We start from the raw sequence: 22,686 nt of genomic DNA, 5'->3' as shown, positions 1-22,686 counted from the left end.
GAAAGGATAATTCATCCTTGGCTGAAACAGCTGTGGATAGTAAAAATTTGAGTGAGCGAGTGAGTATGAGAAAAATCAAATTATCGCATCCCCGAAATTCATAAGATGACGTATAGCCAGCTGTGAAATATAAACACGATCATTTTAGAGAATTGTGTTCTGTTTATCAATAAATAAAAAAAAACGAGCGAAGCTCGGTGCCCCGATATTATGCATTATCTACGATAACCACGATTGCATGTTGAAATGGTTGCATCCATTCTCATGTGCCACATTCCGGGCTTGAACGATGAGCTGATTTATCTCCGTTTAACCCGTGATTGTGCATATAACATGACCCCAAATAATCTAATAATTAGAAATTATTTCTATTTGAATCAGCTGCTATATTTTTTTGTAATGTGCTTTCGGGAACAGACGTTAAGCTGGGTTATCGTTTATGCGTAAATGCCGTCGTCGACCACGACAGGGTGAGGATCTCAGATTGGGTAGATTTCAAACTGTCTAATTAACCTAAAAGATTATGTTCAATTATGTTTTAATGGGGGAGGTTGAGTTTATACTTTTTAATGGCAATATGTTTAAATTATTAGAAATGTTTTGATTCTTTAATAATAAACACAAATAATGAAACGTTATTTGATCAGCTGTTTTAGTACACTTGAAATTTGGACAATATGAATGTCAACAATGCTTGTCGTCGTCGACTACGGAAGCTTACGCACAAACGAAAATGCACCTTAAAGCTGATAGCTCATGAATACCACTATAATTGGTATATAAAAATGCCTTTAGGATCGCAGATCGCTCTCTGTGTGCTGGCCGGGTCCATATTCAATTTGTGGAGATGTTCAATGAAAACTCTTTATCAGACTAATAATAATCCATCTTATCCTTTCCGTACGTATAAAAAAATACGTAAAACTGCACAACTGCTTCATCTCTCGCCTCCGTTGAACTGAGACCAAAAGAACTATTGAAACGCAATGAAGCAGCATTATCTAGAAATCGTAGCTGATCAGGACTAAGCAACAAAAAATGTTTTAAAGGCATCTTTAAACGAGTCGACAGGGCAAGATAGCTCTCCGATTGGCTGATTGGGTTGACGTTCGAGAATCAGATGATAATCAAGCAATCGGAGAACTTCCTGCCCTGCCGACTCGTCTAAAAACGCCTGAAAAAACGCTTCGTGTGGCTTGGCCATAATTAATTAAATATTCAGTCCACAAATTTGGCATAGAGAGGTGTTTATCATTCTTCAGAATGATATTACTGACATAACTGTGAACTTATTTATATATTGAGGACTGATCCTATGACGAATCCTCGTACTCCCTTATTGTATCCTACTCCTTCCACTTAAAACCAAGAAAGAGTGACAACTCAAGTAGGTACTCAAGATCAAGACGCCCGTGCTTTTATAGACCTCGCGTCACAGGCTCTCAAATACTATATAAAACCAAGTTCTGGAATAAGAGTTTATTTGAGTTTTGAATAAATGAGTGAGTATTGTTTGACTTCTCTTACTAATCTTGGACAGTAAACTTATTTTAGGCCTATTGTGTAGTGATAATTTTCATACTCGATACTGAGTATCACTGTAGCCTACGGTACATATAAGGCAATGTTATAGATACATTGCCATATTGGAAAAGGTGTTGGATAAAAAAGAATTCAAACAATCCAAGAAACTAGCTTCTGTTGCTTTCTTATAATTAAATTGAAATCCATGATTTGAACAAGGAAAAAGGTTGTATCTAATGCTCCATCTAGCAAGAATAATAGAGTTGAACGTTTTATAGGATGAAAAGCTTTAATTTTGAAAATTTCCCCTTCATCGTAACTTACAGATAATTATTAAATTGGAATCGATTACTAAATTGGTTAAATAATGTCATAAATATAAACATAATGCTGAGAAATGATGAAAATTTGCTTCAACCGAGCTTTTTAAAAACGTAATCACTATGAAATCGAAATTGGAAAATAAGCTCATGACCAGAAATCTCTCAATAGTCTAATCAGTCTAGCATTGAATAATATTGTTTTTGAGATTTTTTCCTCATCTGCGTAAGCACTCGAATAATATTACCCTATTTTAATTTTATTATTTATTTATTTGAAACTTTACATATTTGAGTCTATATTGTAGATATAATTTTATTTATTTTATATACTAATTTTTATTCAGTCTATATTCTTGATTATTCAATGCAATGCCACTCTACTGTTCTCATCAATACAGAAAGTTTTTTAATACGAAAATCACAATCGTGAAACATTCTAATTGTGAATTGTGATTCATAGTTGAGATGAGCTAGATAAGGAAAATCTTAAAGATATTTTGTTCCTCTACTAACAAAACTAGTTTTCTCAGCTTAGATCATCTCTTCTCTCCCACTATCACAGTGAATTTCGAGTGGTTTTAGAGAGATTCAGAGAATGCAAATCCAGTTTTTCAAGCACTTTTAAGAATATTATAATTATGTTTGTCTATTCGTGACTGGTGATTCACGTGATGACGTCATAAGATCTTCTTCCTTGTGAGTTCAAGGCCAAGTTCAAGGATCTCTCCGTGGAAAGGTCTGAGGTGCTCCGACTTCTCTGCAGACTCCATAGTGTAGCAGTTGAACATCTGTAGAAAACAAATTAATAGATTGGTGAGTAATTCTCCAATGGAATAGAACAGGGCTCTCCAACCTACGGCCCGCGGGCCACATCCGGCCCGTGGATAGATTTTGTCCGGCCCGCCGAGAGTTATTGCTACAGATTTTAAAAAAATATATCTTTATACACTTTTTTGACAACAACTGTGAGTTCAGTACTCTTCTCTTACTAGCCACTCCATTTCTTAATAAGTGTAAAATTAGCTGTAAACAAGCAGCGATCAACCATTGCGAGATATTAGCAAAAGGTCTGCACGGACTGTACATGTCTCTCCCAGAAAAAGACTCTAAAAACATAAAAAACAACATATCTTCCTTGTCAGATGAACATTTTGAAACAATTTTAATGATTGGAACCACAAAGTTTGATCTCAAATGGGCGGACATTTCAAGTGGAAAAAAATGCAATCTTCTCACTAAAAATAAGTATTCTCTTTTAGCTTGTTAACTTCCTGTGAATTCGTGTATTGTCAAGTTGTCTTATTACTATAAAAGAGTTATTATCATTTTGTTTAACTTGCTAAGTTCATGCATTTTCAAGTTTACTTATGACCTTTTTACACTCAATAAATTGGACTTTGTATTCAAATGAAATGAATTGGTTTGTTTCTTCCTGTGTTTTAATTAAACCTACTTAAAACTCCTCATATTATTTTAATGAAAATATAATAATTTTACACCTCCCAAATCCACCGTCGTGTGTGTCCCCACAAGTCAAATCCCACGTACATCCTTGTTATTGGCCCTCTAAGCCTCCCAAGAATTAACAATGTGGCCCTTGGATAAAAAAGGTTGGAGACCACTGGAATAGAATATCCGGGAGGCTCATAACATGTTGAATTATTTATTTATCCATTTGTACAAAATCTCTTTTTTTAGATAAAAATTCAAATCAGAAATCCAATTCACACATTATCCGTTTGGGAAAAGTTACGTCGCTGAATTATGACGTGATCCGATTAAGCTACGACAGTAATCGGCTTGAGATAACAAAAATCGGTTAGAAATTATCTACCTATATCGTGAGAGCCACATTAAAATACCAGTATTTGATTAGCAATGGTGATGCTATCCTTGTATGACAAAGCAGATTTTATAGCGCTATCCTTTTCGAGCTGCCAGATCGTTCCTTAACAATATAAAAATATAAATAATATTATTGGAGCATTGAAAATTATATAATCTTGACAGAGAATTGTTGGAGAGTGTAATACTAGCATAATAAGAGAGAGAATCATTATCGTATTATTGGAGCATTGAAAATTATAAATTATCTTGAAAGAGAAAATGGAATTTATTATTTTGATCAAACAGAATGAACAGTTAATATTACATCAGATGTACCAGTACTGTATCAGCTTTCCTCTATCTATAGAAGGCAGTGGCAAGGCAAAAAATCAATGGTGTTCTTCTATCTTTCTCCACTGCCATTATACCATTATAACGTGGACCTCACTATAGTAACATATATAAGTTATATCATAGAGAAAATTAATAAAAACAAATATCGCTGACCGAGCTTCGCTCTGGAGTACAAAAGCATAAAAAATTTATTACGAAAGAAAAAATTATAATAACATTCATACAGAAATGTTCTGTATCTAATCACAGTAAATTGAGATTAATTCTCAGAGGAAAGCAAAAATTTCCCTCACAAAGGCCCAGTTGCACAAAAGCCGGTTCGATTTTAACTTAACGTGAACCAAATCGGAGAAGACCATTTCAAAAAGATGGATCAACTGGAATTAATCAGGATTGAAAATAACCCAGCTTTTTTGCAACCGGCACCTGATTGAATGATTACAAAATTACAAAAGAATGATTACAAAAGTTCAACAGCTGAGTCATAATTTTGACTCGCTCACTCACTTCCATCACCAACAGACGACGAAATAATTATTATCAGCTGCTTTTCCAAGGATGAATAATAATTATCCTTTTAATGTCCTTCAGCGAGTTTTCCCAGGGATGAGACCTAGTGCAATCGACTCTTTATATTATAAACCCACTATGTTCTGAATTTCGTGAGAATCGTTAGAGCCGTTTTCGAGATCCGGTGAAATACAAACATATAAACATCTAAACATCTAAACATCTAAACATCTAAACATCTAAACATCTAAACATCTAAACATCTAAACATCTAAACATCCAAACATCTAAACATCCAAACATATAAACAGAAGTTGCTTGTTTAATAGTATAGGATATAAAAACTTGTAGTACCCTCTATTAAAAGCTTTAAAATATTTCAACGACTAGTTTCGACCATTGGTCATTTGAAACAAGTCGTTGGAATATTTCAAAGTTTTTAATAGAGGGTACTTAAAGCTTTTATATTGTTTTTATTAATTTGAATTAAGTAGCCCATACAAGTGAAGTTATTTTATCATAGATAGATATAGATATAGATATATTCATAAGAAGATATCCCATGGTATAGGGCGTTTATATTCTAAATTCCTCTGTTAACTGAAGCCGATAGTCCTAAAAGTTATTTTTCGTCAAGCTATGTGACGCCGGTTGTCTCTCATACTGTGCCGTTCTTACTCTCTCATCCCAACAGAACGGTAATAATCGACAGTGATCGGCTTATGGGATGACAAAAATCGGCTTGAAATTTGGAACATAAACGACCTATACCATGGGATATATTCTTATGCTATATTTTCTTTATGCTTGAGATAACAGAAAAACCGGCTCGAAATTAGGAACATAAACGACCATGGGATATCTTCTTATGCTATACTAGCAAGTAACCCGTGCTCCGCAAGGATCTATTTTAAAACTTGACAAACTGAAAACTTGACCGAGTGGAATCTTGAAGAGTTTGAAATAGGCCTAGAACCATCCTCGGTCAATTAAGAATATATATGCAAAATTTCAAGTTAATCAGTTGAGTAGTTAAGCCGTGATGATGCGAAAACATAATTTTCCTATCCCGTACGTGTATGAGCCAGTTGTTTTCTTTTATTATAGTATAGATAAGTTCTTCAAATTGGTGCTAACCTAATAAAGTGACAGAACTCAAATCTTGTTTGGAAACCTTCCTCAACTAATGCCAACCTGACAAAATTGGACTGGTTATTAATATTTAGTTGCTTATTTTAGCCATCTTTTTCAAAGAGGTAGTATCTCTTGATCATAGTTCTATATTAACCTATGGTATATATTCATGTCTCATGAATGAAATGAACATTAATTCTGAAAAATCTAGAAGGAAAATTGTAATTTGGGCTTCGAAGTGGACGAGATTGATATTTTTAGAAACTATGTGCAAAATTTTGAGATCTATATCATTCCCGTTTTTCCGGTATGCAATCCACAAGTTTACATGCTTTGATGCGAACAAACACAACCCTACTCTCTCTTATTATATAGATTCTCTCTATGGTTGTATCAGTCCTCCTAACTCACCTGTTCCACAGGAAGCCGCACATCTAAGTCGTCCAGGGTTGTTGTAAGTCATGCGATTGGATCCACAGACAGGGTTGTACTCGATGGAAGTGGGGCACTGGTTGACACACTGAGTTAGCTGGGGGTTGGGGCGAGCAGTGGTGGTTGTCGCTCCCGTGGTTCCTCCAGAAGAAGTAGTTCTTTGAGACGGAGTAGTTATTCGAGATGTAGTTCTTCGAGTAGTTGTACTCTGACGGTTGGGTCTGCTGCCGCCTGGTGGAAAGGCCAGTCCAGGAGGTCCCACGAATGACGGGTTATTGTCCACGTTGTTCCAACCCACCTGGTCACCTCCAGCCCATCCAACCTGGTCACCTCCTGCCCCTCCAACCTGGTCCTGACCTGCCCATCCCACCGACTGGTCAGGTCCCACTGCTGAGTCATCGTCGAACGTGATGCTGGAGTCGAAATCATCCACCTGACCCCACCCTCCTTGGCCCCACCTTCGTTGAGCATCAATGGTAGCAAAGCTGGCCAATAGCACCACTGCAATTATAATTCAAAATACATTAATCAAATATCAAAATCATCACCATCGTCATGGATTAAGCTTTTCAAGCCTGTTCCGGCGTCCATCTCTTCCTCGGTCTACCAATGGAAGTCTAACCTAACCTAACCTAACCTAACCTAACCTAGCCTAACCTAACTTCTTCTGCCTATTGGCTTGTGGAGTAGGGCATTCAATGGGAAACGGTCTTCAGGCATTCTAAGTACATGATCCGACCACTTATTTCTATATGTTTTTATCAAACTCAACACTGATTGGACATCACATTCTCTTATATTTTCATTCCGAATCTGATCCTCTCTTGTGCAACCTTTGACTTCTCTAAGGAATCGCATCTCTGCTGACTGTATTCTTGATTCAAGCTTCCTTGTCAGCACCCATGCTTCACTTCCGTAAGTCAAAGTAGGTATCACCATGGCTCTATAAAATTTAATCAAGGTGTTCTTCCTGGCTCTACCTTTAAGGGATCGAGTGATTGCTCCGCATACTATGTTGAATTTTGATATTATCTTTTTTTGGACATCCTGGTCTTAATCATATGTGATGTCACAGTCTAAATATTTGAAATTTGGAATCTGTTCCAAAATCCTGTCTCCTAATACTATTTTGATCGTATCGGCCACTTGCCATTGAAAGCCATGATTTTCGTTTTGATTGCCGAAATTTTCATCAAATCTAATAAAAAATATCAGGCAGAAAGGATTCCCTTGAAGATTCTAAACTCTACCACACGAAAGGGAAAAGACGTGTAAGTAGACCTCGGAAAAAATGGCAATAGAATATAAAATATATAATAGCTGCTGAAAAATATTAATTTCATTTCAGTTTTACTGTATAATAAAAAATTTCGATTAGCTCTATATAGCCTACTGTTGTGAGTCGGAACAGGCAAGAGCCGAAACCTTGAATGAAAAACAAAGAACATATTAATCAAACTTTTGGAGTTGTAAATACTCAAGGATAAATCCACAAATCGAAATATCCAAGTACGTATCCCTTCCATGGGTGGTAAATTGTACGAATTATAAAAAAGAAAAAGGATGATATTCTGTTATCAGGCTTTGCCGGCCAAGATAGCCGAGACGACTAAAGGTTGGCGCACACAGATCGTCATCGGACGGACGGCACGCATCGGATGGATCGGATGATTAGATTGTACCCGATTCGATGATTAGAATCCACGCCTCATTACCCACGCACAACTTACAAGCTCATGTGGGCATGCAACTTATTTTCTTTGCAACTTTTATTTTTGAATTGATTTAAAATCGCATTTTATTATTTTCTCAAGGTCAGTTGGCAAAGAGGAAATAGAAGAATAAATCAATAAATAGCTACTGAGATTTTATGTTCTATTTTTGAAAGGAAACCACAAGTAAGGATATTATTGATAAACAGGTACATCGATGTGCGATAGAATTGATTTACTATGACTATTAATTCAGTGAATAATATTATTCAGACTTGAAAGTAACTCTGAATAAGAAATATTTGAAATGAAAATATTATAGTTATTCTATGCTTATAGGCTGCGAGTATCTGGATATGATGTTAATAATGCTATTAGTATATCTAATAAAAAAAACATTTAAAATAAGTCAAAAAGGGTAGGTAGGTACTGAGATTTTTTTTTATTTCTATTTATTTATCCAATAAATATTGTTAAACTGTATTCTCATTAAAATCTCAATTAATCATCATGAGAAGTTTCATAATGTGTTTAATCTCATTTGTAATAATATATTAACACTCGGGAGAAAAATAACCTATCCCAATATCGACAGTATCATTGGCATTAATGATTAAAATAATAATCATCAAAATTTAAAAAAATAATCATCAATGGTACGGTAGTCAGACTATGAGGAGAATGAATGTAATGGAAAAATTAAACAAAGAGACAAAATTATAAGAGAGAGAGATATATGTCGTTCTTAAAAATTCCTAACAACTGAGAATGTAGCCTTCTGCCTACTGCCTTCGTAATATTTTCATCACAATTACTGGGAATCCCAGGGTTTGGAATAGGAATACATTATTAATGGTTGTGATTAAAAATACCTACTTTTGTTTACTATACGGTATTATATGGCTGCGCCTCTCCTATGTCTACAATATTCATAAGTAGACTATTCGTGAGACGCAATCATAAGAGCAGAAAACAAGTTTCCACACTCGTTGGAACACGTTTCATTGTCAAGTTTATTCCATCTTTGAAGTAAAACTTGCATGCTCAAGCCTACCTACCGGTTTCTGTTTGTCTCTCAGCTTTTTCAGTATTTAGCTCCACCAAGTATGTATTTATATATCTTTTCATTCATGTATACTCAAGATTATTCGACAATCTTATTGCCAATTGCCATGGATTTATAGGAAATCATGCAAACTTTCAAGCATAGCTAGTATATGAATCGACACCGTTTAATCACACACTCAAAATAATTCAAGGAGAACTAATAAGCTAGTAGAGTACCTCTCAGTTGAAAATCAATCGACGTTATGGAATGTAAGAATCAGTTGAATGTGAGATTGGTAAATTTGATCAAATAAAATTACATTTTATTAGATAATATATTCATAATTTCATGTACCGTACAATATTAACAGTGTCAAAAAATAATAAGAATAATTTACAATAATTAGCCTATCTGAGAAACTCTCGATAGAAACTCTATGAAACAAATACTGGCTCTCTGACTTTGATATTAAATATCTCTTCAATAAATTATTTTGCAATAGATTAATAATTTTAGGGATAATCATCTGGAATGCATTGATTTGATTGATTAACCTTATAAAAAGTCAAATTTTAAAATGATGAGTCTCGAGTACCTACATAGTAGGCCTAGGTCTACTCACATTTTCCCCATCAGAGGATGCATCTAGAAAGAGGAGCAATTCGGCTTGTTCTGAACAGATTCTTTGTCTCAAACAAATCCACATTTCTCATGTATTTATTATTATTACAAGAGCAAGGGAAACTCCAGGCATTACGCTCAAATCAGTCTCCACTACTATTTGCAATTAATTTGACCATGTAATTAGAAAAAGGATACACAACCTGTATTGTGAACGTAGAGAACGTGAAGAACTCAAGCAAGATCAATAATTATTGTGAGTATAATCCGTTTATTACAGATAAATCCTAACTTTTCTTCATCAATCATAGAATTTCTATTACAAGAACAGAAAAATGTAGTCAACTATGACGAGTTTTATTTGGTGTAAAACTCAGACATGCTTCAACCCCAATATGATTGACTTACAGTAATTTATATGTTTGTGCTTACATTTGAATAAAATAGAAGAGGAAATTTGAATAATAGAATAAATTATGAATGAATAATATCTTCACATCTCACCAAACACTGCTGTATCAGAGGATAAGATTTTTCTTAAGCCTCACGGATACCGGTTAGTACAACAAAGCAGTTGGAAAACTCCCAGTTAGTTACCGTACCCAAATCAAACTCTATCCTCCAAGTTATAAATCAATAATCTCACCAATCTTTACAGATAATCTAGCAAAGCTACTATCAAAATATGAATCTAATAATTGTGATGAAAATACTTACCAAATAAATGGATTATTCGAGAGCAGCCTGTAGACAACATGATGCAGGAGGTGAGATGAGAGTTGTTGCAGTTCAGAGATGAGGGAGAGAGCGCTAACTTGAGACTGATTGTGGCTGAGTGCCAGGACTCAGAGACAGTAAACTGTTCACTCTGCTCACCACTGGCCGCTTGGCCGCTAAGTAGCAGGTAGCAGGTAGCAGGTAGCCGCAAGTAGCAGGGCAACCGCGAGAGCGGTGTCAGTTATCGCTGCGATGGACCAGGTAGCCGGTATTTCATCTTTTCCTTGTTTGCTCTACAAGTTTTACGAGAGCAATAATTATCGTCGTAAAATGCATAATTTGAGTGTGGGGAGTTTTATTTAGAGTTCTTAAAATTTCAGTCTTTATAAAAGTGATAGGCTATAGACAATAATTATCGTCGTATAATCTCAAAGTTTGAGCGTAGGAATTTTTATTCATAACGTTTTAATCTCTACCAATTTTATATATGCTTGAAGAGTTTTATTTAGGATTCATGAGATTTCTTCATCCTTTTACATTTTGAATGAATTGCTGCAATTATTTGAGTTCAAAATTTCTATATTGATTCAAAATGGGAAATTCAAGAGTTTGTACGAATCTCCTGTACGAATATTCAAACCGCAGTTTTTGTAATGCATGATGCTAAATCCTAAATGCAATCTGGTACTGAATTATGAATTAATTTCCTAAATGCATGTTCTAACAGAAGCTGGCTACCATTCGGTTTAATGACAGTACCTGTAGCCTTGCACATTGTACTATAGGTGCAATGTGTATATTGTTCTCACAATAATATAGTCTAGTGTTGATGTCATTTATCAGGAGCTACATAAAAATGCTCATTGATCATCAAGAACACATATAAAAGGGTTCCTCCTTTTGTGGCCAAACCTATCAGCCGATCGGAGAACTTCCTGTCCTGTAGCGCCGTGCCGACTCGTCGGAAAAACGCCCCGTGTGTTTCGGTCTTAACGCTACGACACCCACACCACGGAAAACAAATAACAACCTACTTAATGGGAATGAATTGATCACTTTTTCTCAAACATAATAGATTTGCAGGCCAGTGAAACAACTACTTCTTGGATTGTTTAAAGTAACTAAAAATTGTGTATGAGGAAAATAATATCCTACGCAATTTCGACTCTAGCACAGAGAAAAACCATCACTGCGCTCAAACAGCATTTTAAGTAAACAAAAATATTTTTCACAGATTTACAGATTCACGTCAGAGCCAAAACGTTCTTTTAAATCCTTTCCTACCGGTTTCTTTTATGTCCAAACCAGATCAATAAACAGTCACCTTTTTTGTATTGCTGATTAGGATGCTGGAGAAAGTACCTATGTATGTTTTAATTTAGAGTTTTCTTGGAATTTGATATGTTAATCAATGGCGTATCCAGACAAATATATTTCGGAGGTGGGATCAAACTTTGACGTCAAACCCAGGTGAACATTCTTCAGGGGGGGTCACTAGGGGGTGTGAGGGTATGAAGTTATCCCTCACTGAAGAGTGGTTCGGAAAATATTGAAAAATACCTTCCATTTGGTGCGATTTCACGCAAATTTCACTCAAAAACTAACATTTTTTTGTCTGCATTGGGCTACGATTTTTCCTTAAAAATATCATAGGCCTATGATGATTTTAAATTGAATAACAAATAGAATGGAATGTGGTAGAATTTTATAAGACATGCTATTGTTTTAAAAGAAAATGTTGTAGTAGGTACCCCTGTGTATTCCTACTCATTATTCAAGATAGTAAGACGTGTGTGTCCCCAGTGTCCCCTCCTCTAGATATGTCATACAGAGGCATTTTTTGAAACCCACCAAATGGAGAAGTAAGAAAAGTACAAAGTAATGGAAGTACCTACTCTAGATAGATATATATGGATGTATTTTTAAAGATGAAAAATAGGTTTGTTGATATATTGTTTGTGAACTTTCCGTATGCTTACAGTTGCCATATACATTCTCTGATCCCTCCAAGTACAGACCAAAAGGATTGCATAGCATATAATATATGAAACAAAATTATTTGAGCCTTCTGATGTCAATATAATTGAAAGATCTATAGATAAAAATCTGGTGTGGCGCACTCACACAACTTTCCTTGCCGTTATGAAAATTGATCACCTGACGCTAGTGTTCCCGCGCATCTCAAGTCTACTACTATTCAAAGATCTGAGCCAGCTGGTGACAGTACAATAACGCTATAGACACACGAGCTCTGCTATCTCTTCATAGTGAATGATTTAATAGAATCAACAGTAGTTGTCAACAGTCTGCAATTGAAATAATCACATTTTCTCGAATTTCGAGCTTATTTTCAAATTTAGGTAAAAATGTTACTAAACTTTAATTTTAGAGATTTTTATGCTCAATCTTTTCCACTTGAAATTTTTTGTTTAAATTGTATCTGAAGCCTGATAATTGGGAATCTAAAATCAAACTTTGCCTAGATGGGGCGGAGCTCCTGAAATTTTTACAGATATGGGACTTATGGCAGTTCATAGAACTTATCAATGCCTAATTTAGTCATTTAACAATGACTAATTGAGGTACGGTATGAATTTGATCAAAATCGTTGGAGCCGTTTTCGAGAAAATCGCAAAAAACCCTGTTTTTGACAACATTTTCGCCATTTTAGCCGCCATCTTTAATTGAATTTGATCGAAATTGTTCGTGTCGGATCCTTATATTGTAAGGACCTTAAGTTCCAACGTTCAAGTCACTCCGTTAATTGGGAGATGAGATAATATCGTGTACACACACACACACACACACACACACACACACACACACACACACACACACACACACACAGACCAATACCCAAAAACCATTTTTTTGGACTCAGGGGACCTTGAAACGTAGGTATAGAAATTAATTAAAAATTGGGGTACCTTAATTTTTTTCGGAAAGCAATACTTTCCTTACCTGTGGTAAAAGGGCAAGGAAAGTAAAAATCACTTGAAAATATCAATATTTAGGTAGTTATTGATAATATCAAATTATCCCAAGAATCTGCTTTTGGTAAAGCCAGCAGGCTACAGCTTTCTAAAATATTTCGGATCTTTCATTTGTATTTTTTTGTTCATCAGACTCAATGTTCAACCTAATATTTCTTCATATAACTATTGTTTTCGATTATAATACGAGAACGATATAAATCCACAAACTAGAGCAACGTTGAATTTCTGTTTGGAGCTCTTGTTGACTGAATTATTCATTTTTTGATTTCCCCATATTCACTGAACATCTCAAATAACAATCAATGTGAATTATACAGTCACGGGGAAACTGGCATTTTGTAGTTTCCAAGTGCAGATTGTGTGGCTCTATTTTAAGAATTGCTATTTTGAAATCATTATAATAAATAAGCTATCATAGGTCATAATCCTAACAAGAATCTATAAATTGTGAAAGGAAATCTGTCAAATCAAAAAGTTTTATTTCTCAAGAGATACGTTTCATGGTAACATCTGCAAAAGAGAAAATGCAGTAAAGTGGAATCCCAAAATGATGCTTATCGTTTTGCCTTATTCATTCACAATATGAAATTGAATAAAATTATCAATTTCTTCAATAAAATATAATAATATATAATAATAAAATATAAGTGGTAACTCAAAATGATGCTTTTAGTTTTGTCTTATTCATTCACAACATGAAATTGAATTAAATTATCAATTTCTTTAATAAAATATACAATATAGATTTCCAGATTATTAAAAATAAATCAATTACATTATAAGTCATTGTGACTGCCTGTGCTCAAATAAATAGTAGAAATAGTAGAAATAAAAACTACTAAGGACCGATTATTAGTTATGAATGTTAGCCTGTTAGTAGGTAGCTTAATATCATTGTAAAATGTTTGTCATGAATCAAACTCATAAGAAAATAACATTATTTCCTCAGTGATCATTTCAAGTGGATGACATTTCAGAAGTTGATATTCAAAGATTAGGAAAAATTCGACAGGGTTATGTTCTACTCCATCAAAAACTAGCCACAATTCAATATTATTTTTCTTCTTATGTAGTTATAGTGAGGTCCACTTTATAATGTCAGTATTTTATCAACTTTGGAATTGCTATCCTTGTCTATTATTCGACAAAGCCGGTGGTACTATCCTTTTCTAGGTCCACAACGATGCCAATTATGTTTTTGACTGTGTAGAAATATAATTAATTAATGCAGAGAATCGGCATCGCTATTCTTCTATCTTTATCCACTGCTATCTTTATCTTTAACGTTGACCTCACTATATGTAGTATTGGAGTGAATCTGGATTAAGTATGAAGGATTCATCTAAATATTTATGACTATAAGACCCCTCACTAGAATATTTTCATTTCAAACTTATCAAAAAGGGAGCATTCAAAAAAGCTAGAATTTAGCAATGATTTTAACAAAATTCATCAGTTTATCAATTAAACTTCAACTTTCATTCTGAGTTTTCTTTTTTATACAATTCTCAAGTTTATTGATGCTCCGTATACAGTATCCAGGTACAAGTTTATTACGACTACCTGGTAGTTCGAAACCCACGTAAATCATGAATCAATCTCATCATTCCTACCAATACTCATGCACGCAAGCTCGTGTAAGCTTATCATTATTCCTTGGGGCATGATTTTTCTTTTCAGTTGTTTTCAGACAAGTTTGTAGGGCAGGAAGCTCTCCGATTGGCTGATTATCAGCTTCTTCCCAAACGCCAACCCAATCAGCCAATCGTCAGCTCCGCTCATCCTGTCTTGACGAATCGTCTGAAAAACGCCTGAAAAAAGCCTAATTTGGTCTCGCCCATAATGTTGTTGTTTTTTTAGTCTCCTTTTCTAGTATTCTTGTCAACTCTCCTCATATTGTATTTTCAATTTTTGCTATTGTGTTAAAAAAATAATTATATCGAGTGACCTGGCTGGCTCAGGCCTGGTGTCAGAGTTTTCAGGTCGCAACTGATCAATTTCAGGGCCTCTGACATGACCTAATGACTGCTTTTTAGGCAGCCGGGACCGAGGACTTAATGTGTTCATCCGAAACAATATTGTGATGTATTTTTGTGATATTAGAAATTTTGAAAATATAAATTAGAATAATTAAACTGGAAATAATGTGATTGCTTACCAAGGCCACAGACTCGGTGAGTCTGGAACAATATGGTGTTGTATTTTTGTGATATTAAAATAGAAATAGAAATTATGAAAATATAAATTAGAGTCATTAAATTGAAAATAATGAGATTGCTTACCAAAGCCACAGACTCGGTGACAATCGAGCACCAGTTTGTTGGCATAGGTGCGGTTGTCAGAGCCACAGACAGGGTTGTACTGTTGGGTCACCCGGCATCCGGAGCACGGGGAAGTGAAGATCACTGTTCCCGGATTGGCTGGGTCCAGGTCCATTGGGGATATTGTCGACGGTGGTTGAGTGGGTCGCTGTTGTTGTTGTTGCTGCTGCTGTTGTTGAGGCTCTGGTCTCCTAACGGGCCGTTCACCACCAGGTAGATTCTCCTCCATGTCAGCTGAAATTTGCAAAATAACTATGAATATTGTACATTATATTATTGAATATCTTGGATAAAATACACCCAGTCAAATATCTTGGACAAAATATTACCAAAGAGAAAAGATGATATATGAAGATAAATCCCATATTATGATACAGATAGTTTATGTTCCAAATTTCAAGCCGATTTTTGTTAACTCAAGCCGATTACTATTTACTACAACCATAGAGAAAATATAGTACGGTACCTATGCTATCTTTTCTCTTTGCAACAACATACTGTCCATTTATTACTGTTTTGGCAGGGTGAGAGTGTAAGAACGGCACAGTAGTATGAGAGACTATAACAGTGTTATACATAGCTTCCCACAAAATAACTTCTAGGACTATCAGCTTGAGTTGACAGTGTAATTTGGAACATAAACGCCCTATACCATGGGATATCTTCTTATTCTATCTACTCTCTATCTATTATTCAATAGACCTATGATATTGACTGTACACTACATTGTGTAATTTGGAAAAATTGCTTAGAATATAGAATAACGTGGCGAGGTGTGTACAGTAATGTCCACTCTACTAGGTACCGTACTACTCAACAACGTTGTTAATATAACATGCTTCATAATATTACATGGTTGATTTATCTTAAGTTGTACCTTTATTCTTCACTGTCAAATTTTTGCTCATTTCTTATGAAAAAATCTGGTGTGGTGCACTCACACAACTTTCCGTGCCGTTATGAAAATTGATCACCTGACGCTATTGTTCTCGCGCATCTCAAGTCTACTATTCAAAGATCTGAGTCAGCTGGTGATAGAACAATAATGCTGGAGACACACACGAGGTCTGCTATCTCTTCATAGTGAATGAATTAATAGAATCAACAGTTGCAAACAGTTTGCAATTTAATAATCACATTTTCTCAAATTTCAAGCTTATTTCCAATTTTAGGTGAAAATGTTACTGGAGATTAATTTATTGTAGAGATTTTCATGCTCAATCTTTTCTACTCGGAATTTATATCTGAGACCTGATAATTGGGAATCTAAAATCAAACTTCGCATAGATGGGGCGGAGTTTCTGAAAGTTTTACAGATATAGGACTTGTGGCAGTTGATATAGCTTATCAATGACTATTTTAGGTAATAATTATTGTTATAGTTATTAATGAATTTATGAGTTAATTTATTATTAAAAAAACCTAAGGATACAACAGATAAATCAAAAATACCGTAAATATCAAAACAAAACTCACGTATCTCTTCGGGGAAATTCCAATCTTGAGCTCCAACTGTAGCTAGTAAGAATATCCCTGTAAAATTGAAATGAATTAATCATCTGCAATAAAAAATCTATTGGCAACATGCTGAGTATGAAACAATTCAATAAAGAATAAACCAGTCAATCATTTACGCATATTTATCAATACAATAGTCATACAGATAATCTATAATAGCCTCTAATAGATATCATAATCTGAAAAAGGGAAACTGATAAGCTTAGCTTGTATGCTACATAGAATAAAAGGAGGAAAAAATACGTTGCCAACTACGGTTTACCATGTAACAGGCTGGTAGAGGGTGTAAATGTAAGGAATGAAGGGTGAAGAGGAATTCATATGCCATGAATGATAGCTTATGTCATGTGATAGAGTTGCATGATAGCTAAAATATTCCCGATTGGACATCCTTCATAATCAATCATAACCTTCTAATTTGATTGTATGCTACTGGGTTGAATACTACTATTACACTACTAAAACACTACTATTACAGTAGTTTTGATAAAAATAATCTAGTTTTCAAAATACATTATTACTGAAACTGTAACCGTCAAAAATATGAAACGTGAACCACAAAATGTTTCATTTCTCAATCAACACAATGTATTGTATTTTATAGAGAAAGATAAATAATAAAAACATCAGATAAGGTAGATGAACTGAGAATCATCCAAAAGTATGTAGGATAATCATTTCCTTTATAATTAGGCTATATTTTGAAACATTGTGGTTACAGTATTCATTTGAGAGATTCATTTAATACCGTAATTACTGAGATTTGAGTTAAAGAGGGACATAATCTGTTTCATTATATTGTTGAAGCTAAATGTCTGATTTCGAATTTATAAAACACTGTATTCTTCTGTTATCAATTGTAAATAATAATACGCGTATTGTAGGTAGTCTTTCTAGCCTACCTATACACACAAAGTTTGCTTGATTATACTTTACAAGTTTTTTCATTGGTTATCCAGGAAACTGCAAGCTACTTATACGGTAACAGAATAACTATACAAACAACATATAAGCAACAAACTATATCAAAGAAACCAGTTTGATAAGATCATCAAACTTTTGAATTGACGTGTTGAAGTCTCGCATGAGCAATAATAATGTGCTAAAAAAGGGAATTCACTAGCAGAGCAAGCTTCTAGTGTCTAATCATGTTTACTTCAAATATCAACAGCATCAGAAAACCAGAGCTACTACCTAAAATGGATGGATGAAAATTGTAGAAATCTACATTTCATGTCATCCATAAGCGATGACAAGTACGTACAGTATATATATACTGTAGGGTACCTACATTATTAACATACGTAGTATATATGCAACCTAAGGTAATTTAAATTTTATTAATTAACCGAGTGAAGTGAGGTTTAAGATTCAAGTCGACGGTTTGGCATTTCTCTTAATGTTTAAATGTTCATATGTTGCGCATTTACGGCGAAACGCGGTAATAGATTTTCATGAAATTTGACAGGTATGTTCCTTTTTAAATTGCGCGTGGACGTATATACAAGGTTTTTGGAAATTTTGCATTTCAAGGATAATATAACAGGAAAAAGCAGCCTCCTTCATACGCCAATATTAGAGTAAAAATCAGACTATAGAATTATTCATCATAAATCAGCTAACAAGTGATTATACAGATGTGTGGAGAAGCTAGTCTATTGCTGTATTTCCATAAGGTCTATAGTTTCAATCAGGTACTTGTGGATGAGAATACTGCGTGAGGTCTACTGTTCACAGAACTACTAGTATAATAGTCTAAGCTCAAGGCAAGATCTACTACGTCTACTTAAAAACAGAAGATTTATACTCAAATATTAGTATTACATAAAATATTCTAATGTAGAACTAAATATATTCCGCTGGGATCAAGAATGGATTTCACTTGTAACTCTCTAAATTAAATATGATTAAATTTAAATATTTATTATAAAATATTATTCTACGCAGTACGTTATTCAAAACAAGTTGTCTGTTTTGAATTTGCAAATCTAAAAAGTCAATGAGCTATTTATTTGTAAACGAATGCAATTTCAATTCTCATTTCAACTTTATGTAGAATATTTAATCAGGAGGACTTTCTTCCTGAATATTTGAATATAAATTGTGTTTGCTAAACATACCTTGCAACTTTTTTACTCATGAGGACTAAATCTTATGAATTTTTCCAGTGTGTTACTTAATCAACTTTCTCTTTTGATGAGAAAATACCTACATTACATTGATGCTGAATATTAAGGGTACCGTATAGAACACTTTCAATCATGATTAGAAAATGAAAAAAATATATATATTGAGAATCAGGCTAATAGCAGCTCTCCGTTGGGAATAAAATGTAGCACTTTGCTATTCTCGTATCTGAAGATTATTATAGTACGGTACCAGTATTTTAAATTGGGAATAACAGATGAGCTGAAGAGCTTTGTTAATATAAACTCTGCTCATGACTTTCAAAATGTTTTCAGGATTTTAACCCTATTATGGCCTATACATTTTTCAATTGAGAGTTTTTTTTTAAATTAATTGATTAAACTTGAAACTACAGAGAATAATATGATGATTAAGTTTGACTTGCCTACATACCGTTTAGGTAAGTAAAATTTAATATTATAAGGTACTGTACTCGGGACCGCTTTGTCAAAAACACTATATAGTGAAAAAATAATTCTACTATCTTTTTTTAATAATTTTGTGTGAAAAGCGAATAAAACTTTAAAATTAAGGGTTACATTGGGTTACAAAATCCAGGTTGTTAACTCATTAAAATATCAAGTACTCTGTACATGAAGTTATTCTGAGTGAACAAGTAAATTGGAATTAATAACTCCAATAAATTTGATCTAATGTCACATTCGTCATTTAATTATTAAACAATATAGGCTATATTGTGGGTGTTTTTTCAGAGAAAGGCTATTTGGAAGATAATTAATTCAATTATTTTTCATAGATAAAGTACGGTACGGCACTTATAATGCTTTTCTGATTGAATTAACTGGAAACCTCCTCTTTTAATACACGTTTTCAATAATTATAACATTCTCAAATATCATTAGGACACTTGGATTTTACCATAGAAGAATATAAGGTGATTATTATTAAACGAAAATCCTAATAATATGAAATATAATCATATAGAAAAGATCGCATGCTATCTTTTCTCTATGACTATGATATAATAGAGTAATTCATGTGATAATTCAAAACATTCAACTTCAATCAATATATTATAAAGAAAATAAATCTCATATGCTATCTTTTCTCTATGATATAATACAGTGATAATAATTATCTCACCAACTAGAAGAGCTGCCGTTGCCATGGTGATAACTATCTGACAAGTTTGGTGTCTGCCGTATGCTCTGCTGTGATTACTGATTAGAGCACTCAGCGAGCAACTCAACTCTTCACATTGAACGAGACACGTACATTTCAACTGGAAAATCCAGTTTTGTACTCAAATCCCCCTCCATCCTAATCAGTTTTTTTCATTCAGATTCTGTCCCATTCTTACTCGCAACATTATTTCGCACTTAATTTCCTTTTATTTTTCCTGTTTTGTGAGTCTCTCTCTGTGTTGAAAGTGAGTCCTATCCTAATCTAATTCTTAGAGAGCGAGTTCTATCCTTATATCAATAGCGGTGTAGCAGTAGGCCTACTATGATATATATGAACCTATATATAATATGAACAACATATTTTATTCTAATAAGAATCCAGCCTTTACCGTATCTAGAATCCATTCTACTGAATATTTTCATACTGTACCGGTACTCTAATGTTATCTAATGCAATGACCCCCTGGAGGTATGTTTTAATAATTGAGGTATGAATTCAAGGAAAAGAGTGATTTCAATTTGAACAGCAACATGCCTGTACTGTATGTATTATCTTAAAAAAATAGAACAAGTGTATTTATAATAATGGCATTATTATAAAGTGTATAAATAATATGAATAGGATAAACGAGTACTGAGTACATATATGCTACCTATACAATATATACACATTATAATATTAATATACTCTAGTCATTATTATTAAACGAAAATCCAAATTAAATGCTGTAATTCACCCAGAAGACTTCTGCTACTGCAAACATTGACAACAGGGTAAACAGCTAGATGGAAATTCGATGAGCGCTACTAATCAAAAATTATTTGTCAGCCCGGGAAAATAATTTCCATCTAGCTGTTTACCCTGTTGTCAATATTTGCAGTAGCAGAAGTCTTCTGGGTGAATTACAGCATTTAATTTGGATTTTCGTTTAATAATAATAGTAATAATTAATTCATTAGCATTTGAATAATTGCAATATCTCGGTAATTTCTATCTGTATACAACTATATACAGTCCGTGCGAAGTTTGCAGCACGAAGCTTTATGGCCATATTTATTATTTCAATAAATTAAAACATTCATAGTTCGGACACAGAATGCATAACAATAGGTGCTCTTTACTCCGTGGTTCGGACCTCTTTAATTCGTAATCCTCAATAACTCGTAGTGGAAGCTCGGTCTCTTAAAAAACCTGTATAATTATAGTAGTAAATGCAATAATGTATTACGGTCCCCTCGATAATTCATAGTAAAATCGGACGATGGATAAGATCGTTGATCTTTATAATTTATTGTAGTACCGTATTGCTTGCGAGAACCTCTATAAATCGTATTATGTGGACTTTTTCAAACACCAGGTGTTCGGAAAATGTCTTATTTTTTATTAAATATACCGGTAGGTGTTTATATTGAAACAATGAACTAAGTTGAGGTGATGAATTTCCAGCTATCACAATTTTCTTAAAATATAATGACAATATTTCTGGCTGAAACTATAGTCTGTGCAAACCTTAGTTTGCAGCATTGCTCTTATGGAGTAGCATACAGTGCTGCCAGATTACAAACAATAAATTCAAAGAGCCTGTGAGCTAATAATAGTGTGAAAGAAGAGGAGGATCGTGGAGACGAAACAATAGGCTATCCTAAGGAACTATAAAGACTGGGTACACGCAGTCCCCATTTTGAGTCATAGCATAGCATTCGTTTCAACGGCTTGTATTGCTTTGCTTTGACAGTGGTGATTATATTTTGATATTTTTAATAATTCTAATTCATTATGGTAGGGTGCTCGGCAATAAATTGTGCTAATAAAACAGATTTAATAAGGGTTTCGCTTGTTTAGATTTCCTACAGATGAAAAAATAAAGGCAATTTGGCTTCAAATTTATTACTCTACATTGAAAGCATTTTCTATTTTACTAATTGATTATCTAAAAACAATATTTCATTAATAATTGACAATTATAATGTGAACTTACAAACTGTAGGCTACCATACCTATTATAAGGTACCTAATACAGGTAAGTGTTGAAGCTGAGCAGTGGCTTGGTTTACAATATTATCACTAGTTTATAGACTTACTTACAAATTCTCCTTGATATCATGAACTCTATAATGAATATTAATATTGTCTTCAAAAAATACCGATCCTAGTGGCTAAGAAGACTCACTATTACAATACACTTGTAACGGCAAGTCTTTCAAGCTTGTGCAAGCTACAGTAGTATTATAGCCTAGGCCTATATCTTTTTCTCATCCAAAATCGGACTGATATGAATAATATTTACTGGCCTACTGTGGTATTTGTGATTTTTAC

The 22,686-nt window shown here is 34.0% G+C and overlaps 2 protein-coding genes across 2 annotated transcripts; both read right to left on the bottom strand.

Moving 5' to 3' along the window:
* Window positions 1-1,681: 1,681 nt before the first annotated feature.
* Window positions 1,682-10,482, bottom strand: LOC111049168. Its single transcript, XM_022335181.2, has 3 exons — window positions 10,203-10,482; window positions 6,084-6,605; window positions 1,682-2,635 (listed from the first exon to the last, which is right to left on the bottom strand). The coding sequence occupies exons 1-3, from the start codon at window positions 10,240-10,242 to the stop codon at window positions 2,562-2,564; spliced, it is 636 nt and encodes a 211-aa protein (XP_022190873.2). The 5' UTR covers window positions 10,243-10,482; the 3' UTR covers window positions 1,682-2,561.
* Window positions 10,483-13,673: 3,191 nt separating this feature from the next.
* LOC111063919 lies at window positions 13,674-20,838 on the bottom strand. Its single transcript, XM_039426412.1, has 4 exons — window positions 20,329-20,838; window positions 16,996-17,052; window positions 15,481-15,753; window positions 13,674-13,708 (listed from the first exon to the last, which is right to left on the bottom strand). The coding sequence occupies exons 1-4, from the start codon at window positions 20,351-20,353 to the stop codon at window positions 13,683-13,685; spliced, it is 381 nt and encodes a 126-aa protein (XP_039282346.1). The 5' UTR covers window positions 20,354-20,838; the 3' UTR covers window positions 13,674-13,682.
* Window positions 20,839-22,686: the final 1,848 nt, after the last annotated feature.

This window comes from Nilaparvata lugens, chromosome 4 (assembly GCF_014356525.2).
Source record: "Nilaparvata lugens isolate BPH chromosome 4, ASM1435652v1, whole genome shotgun sequence".
Taxonomy (NCBI): domain Eukaryota; kingdom Metazoa; phylum Arthropoda; class Insecta; order Hemiptera; family Delphacidae; genus Nilaparvata; species Nilaparvata lugens.
The sequence above is the reverse complement of the archived record's forward strand: the minus strand, read 5'-3'. Positions and strand labels throughout refer to the sequence as shown.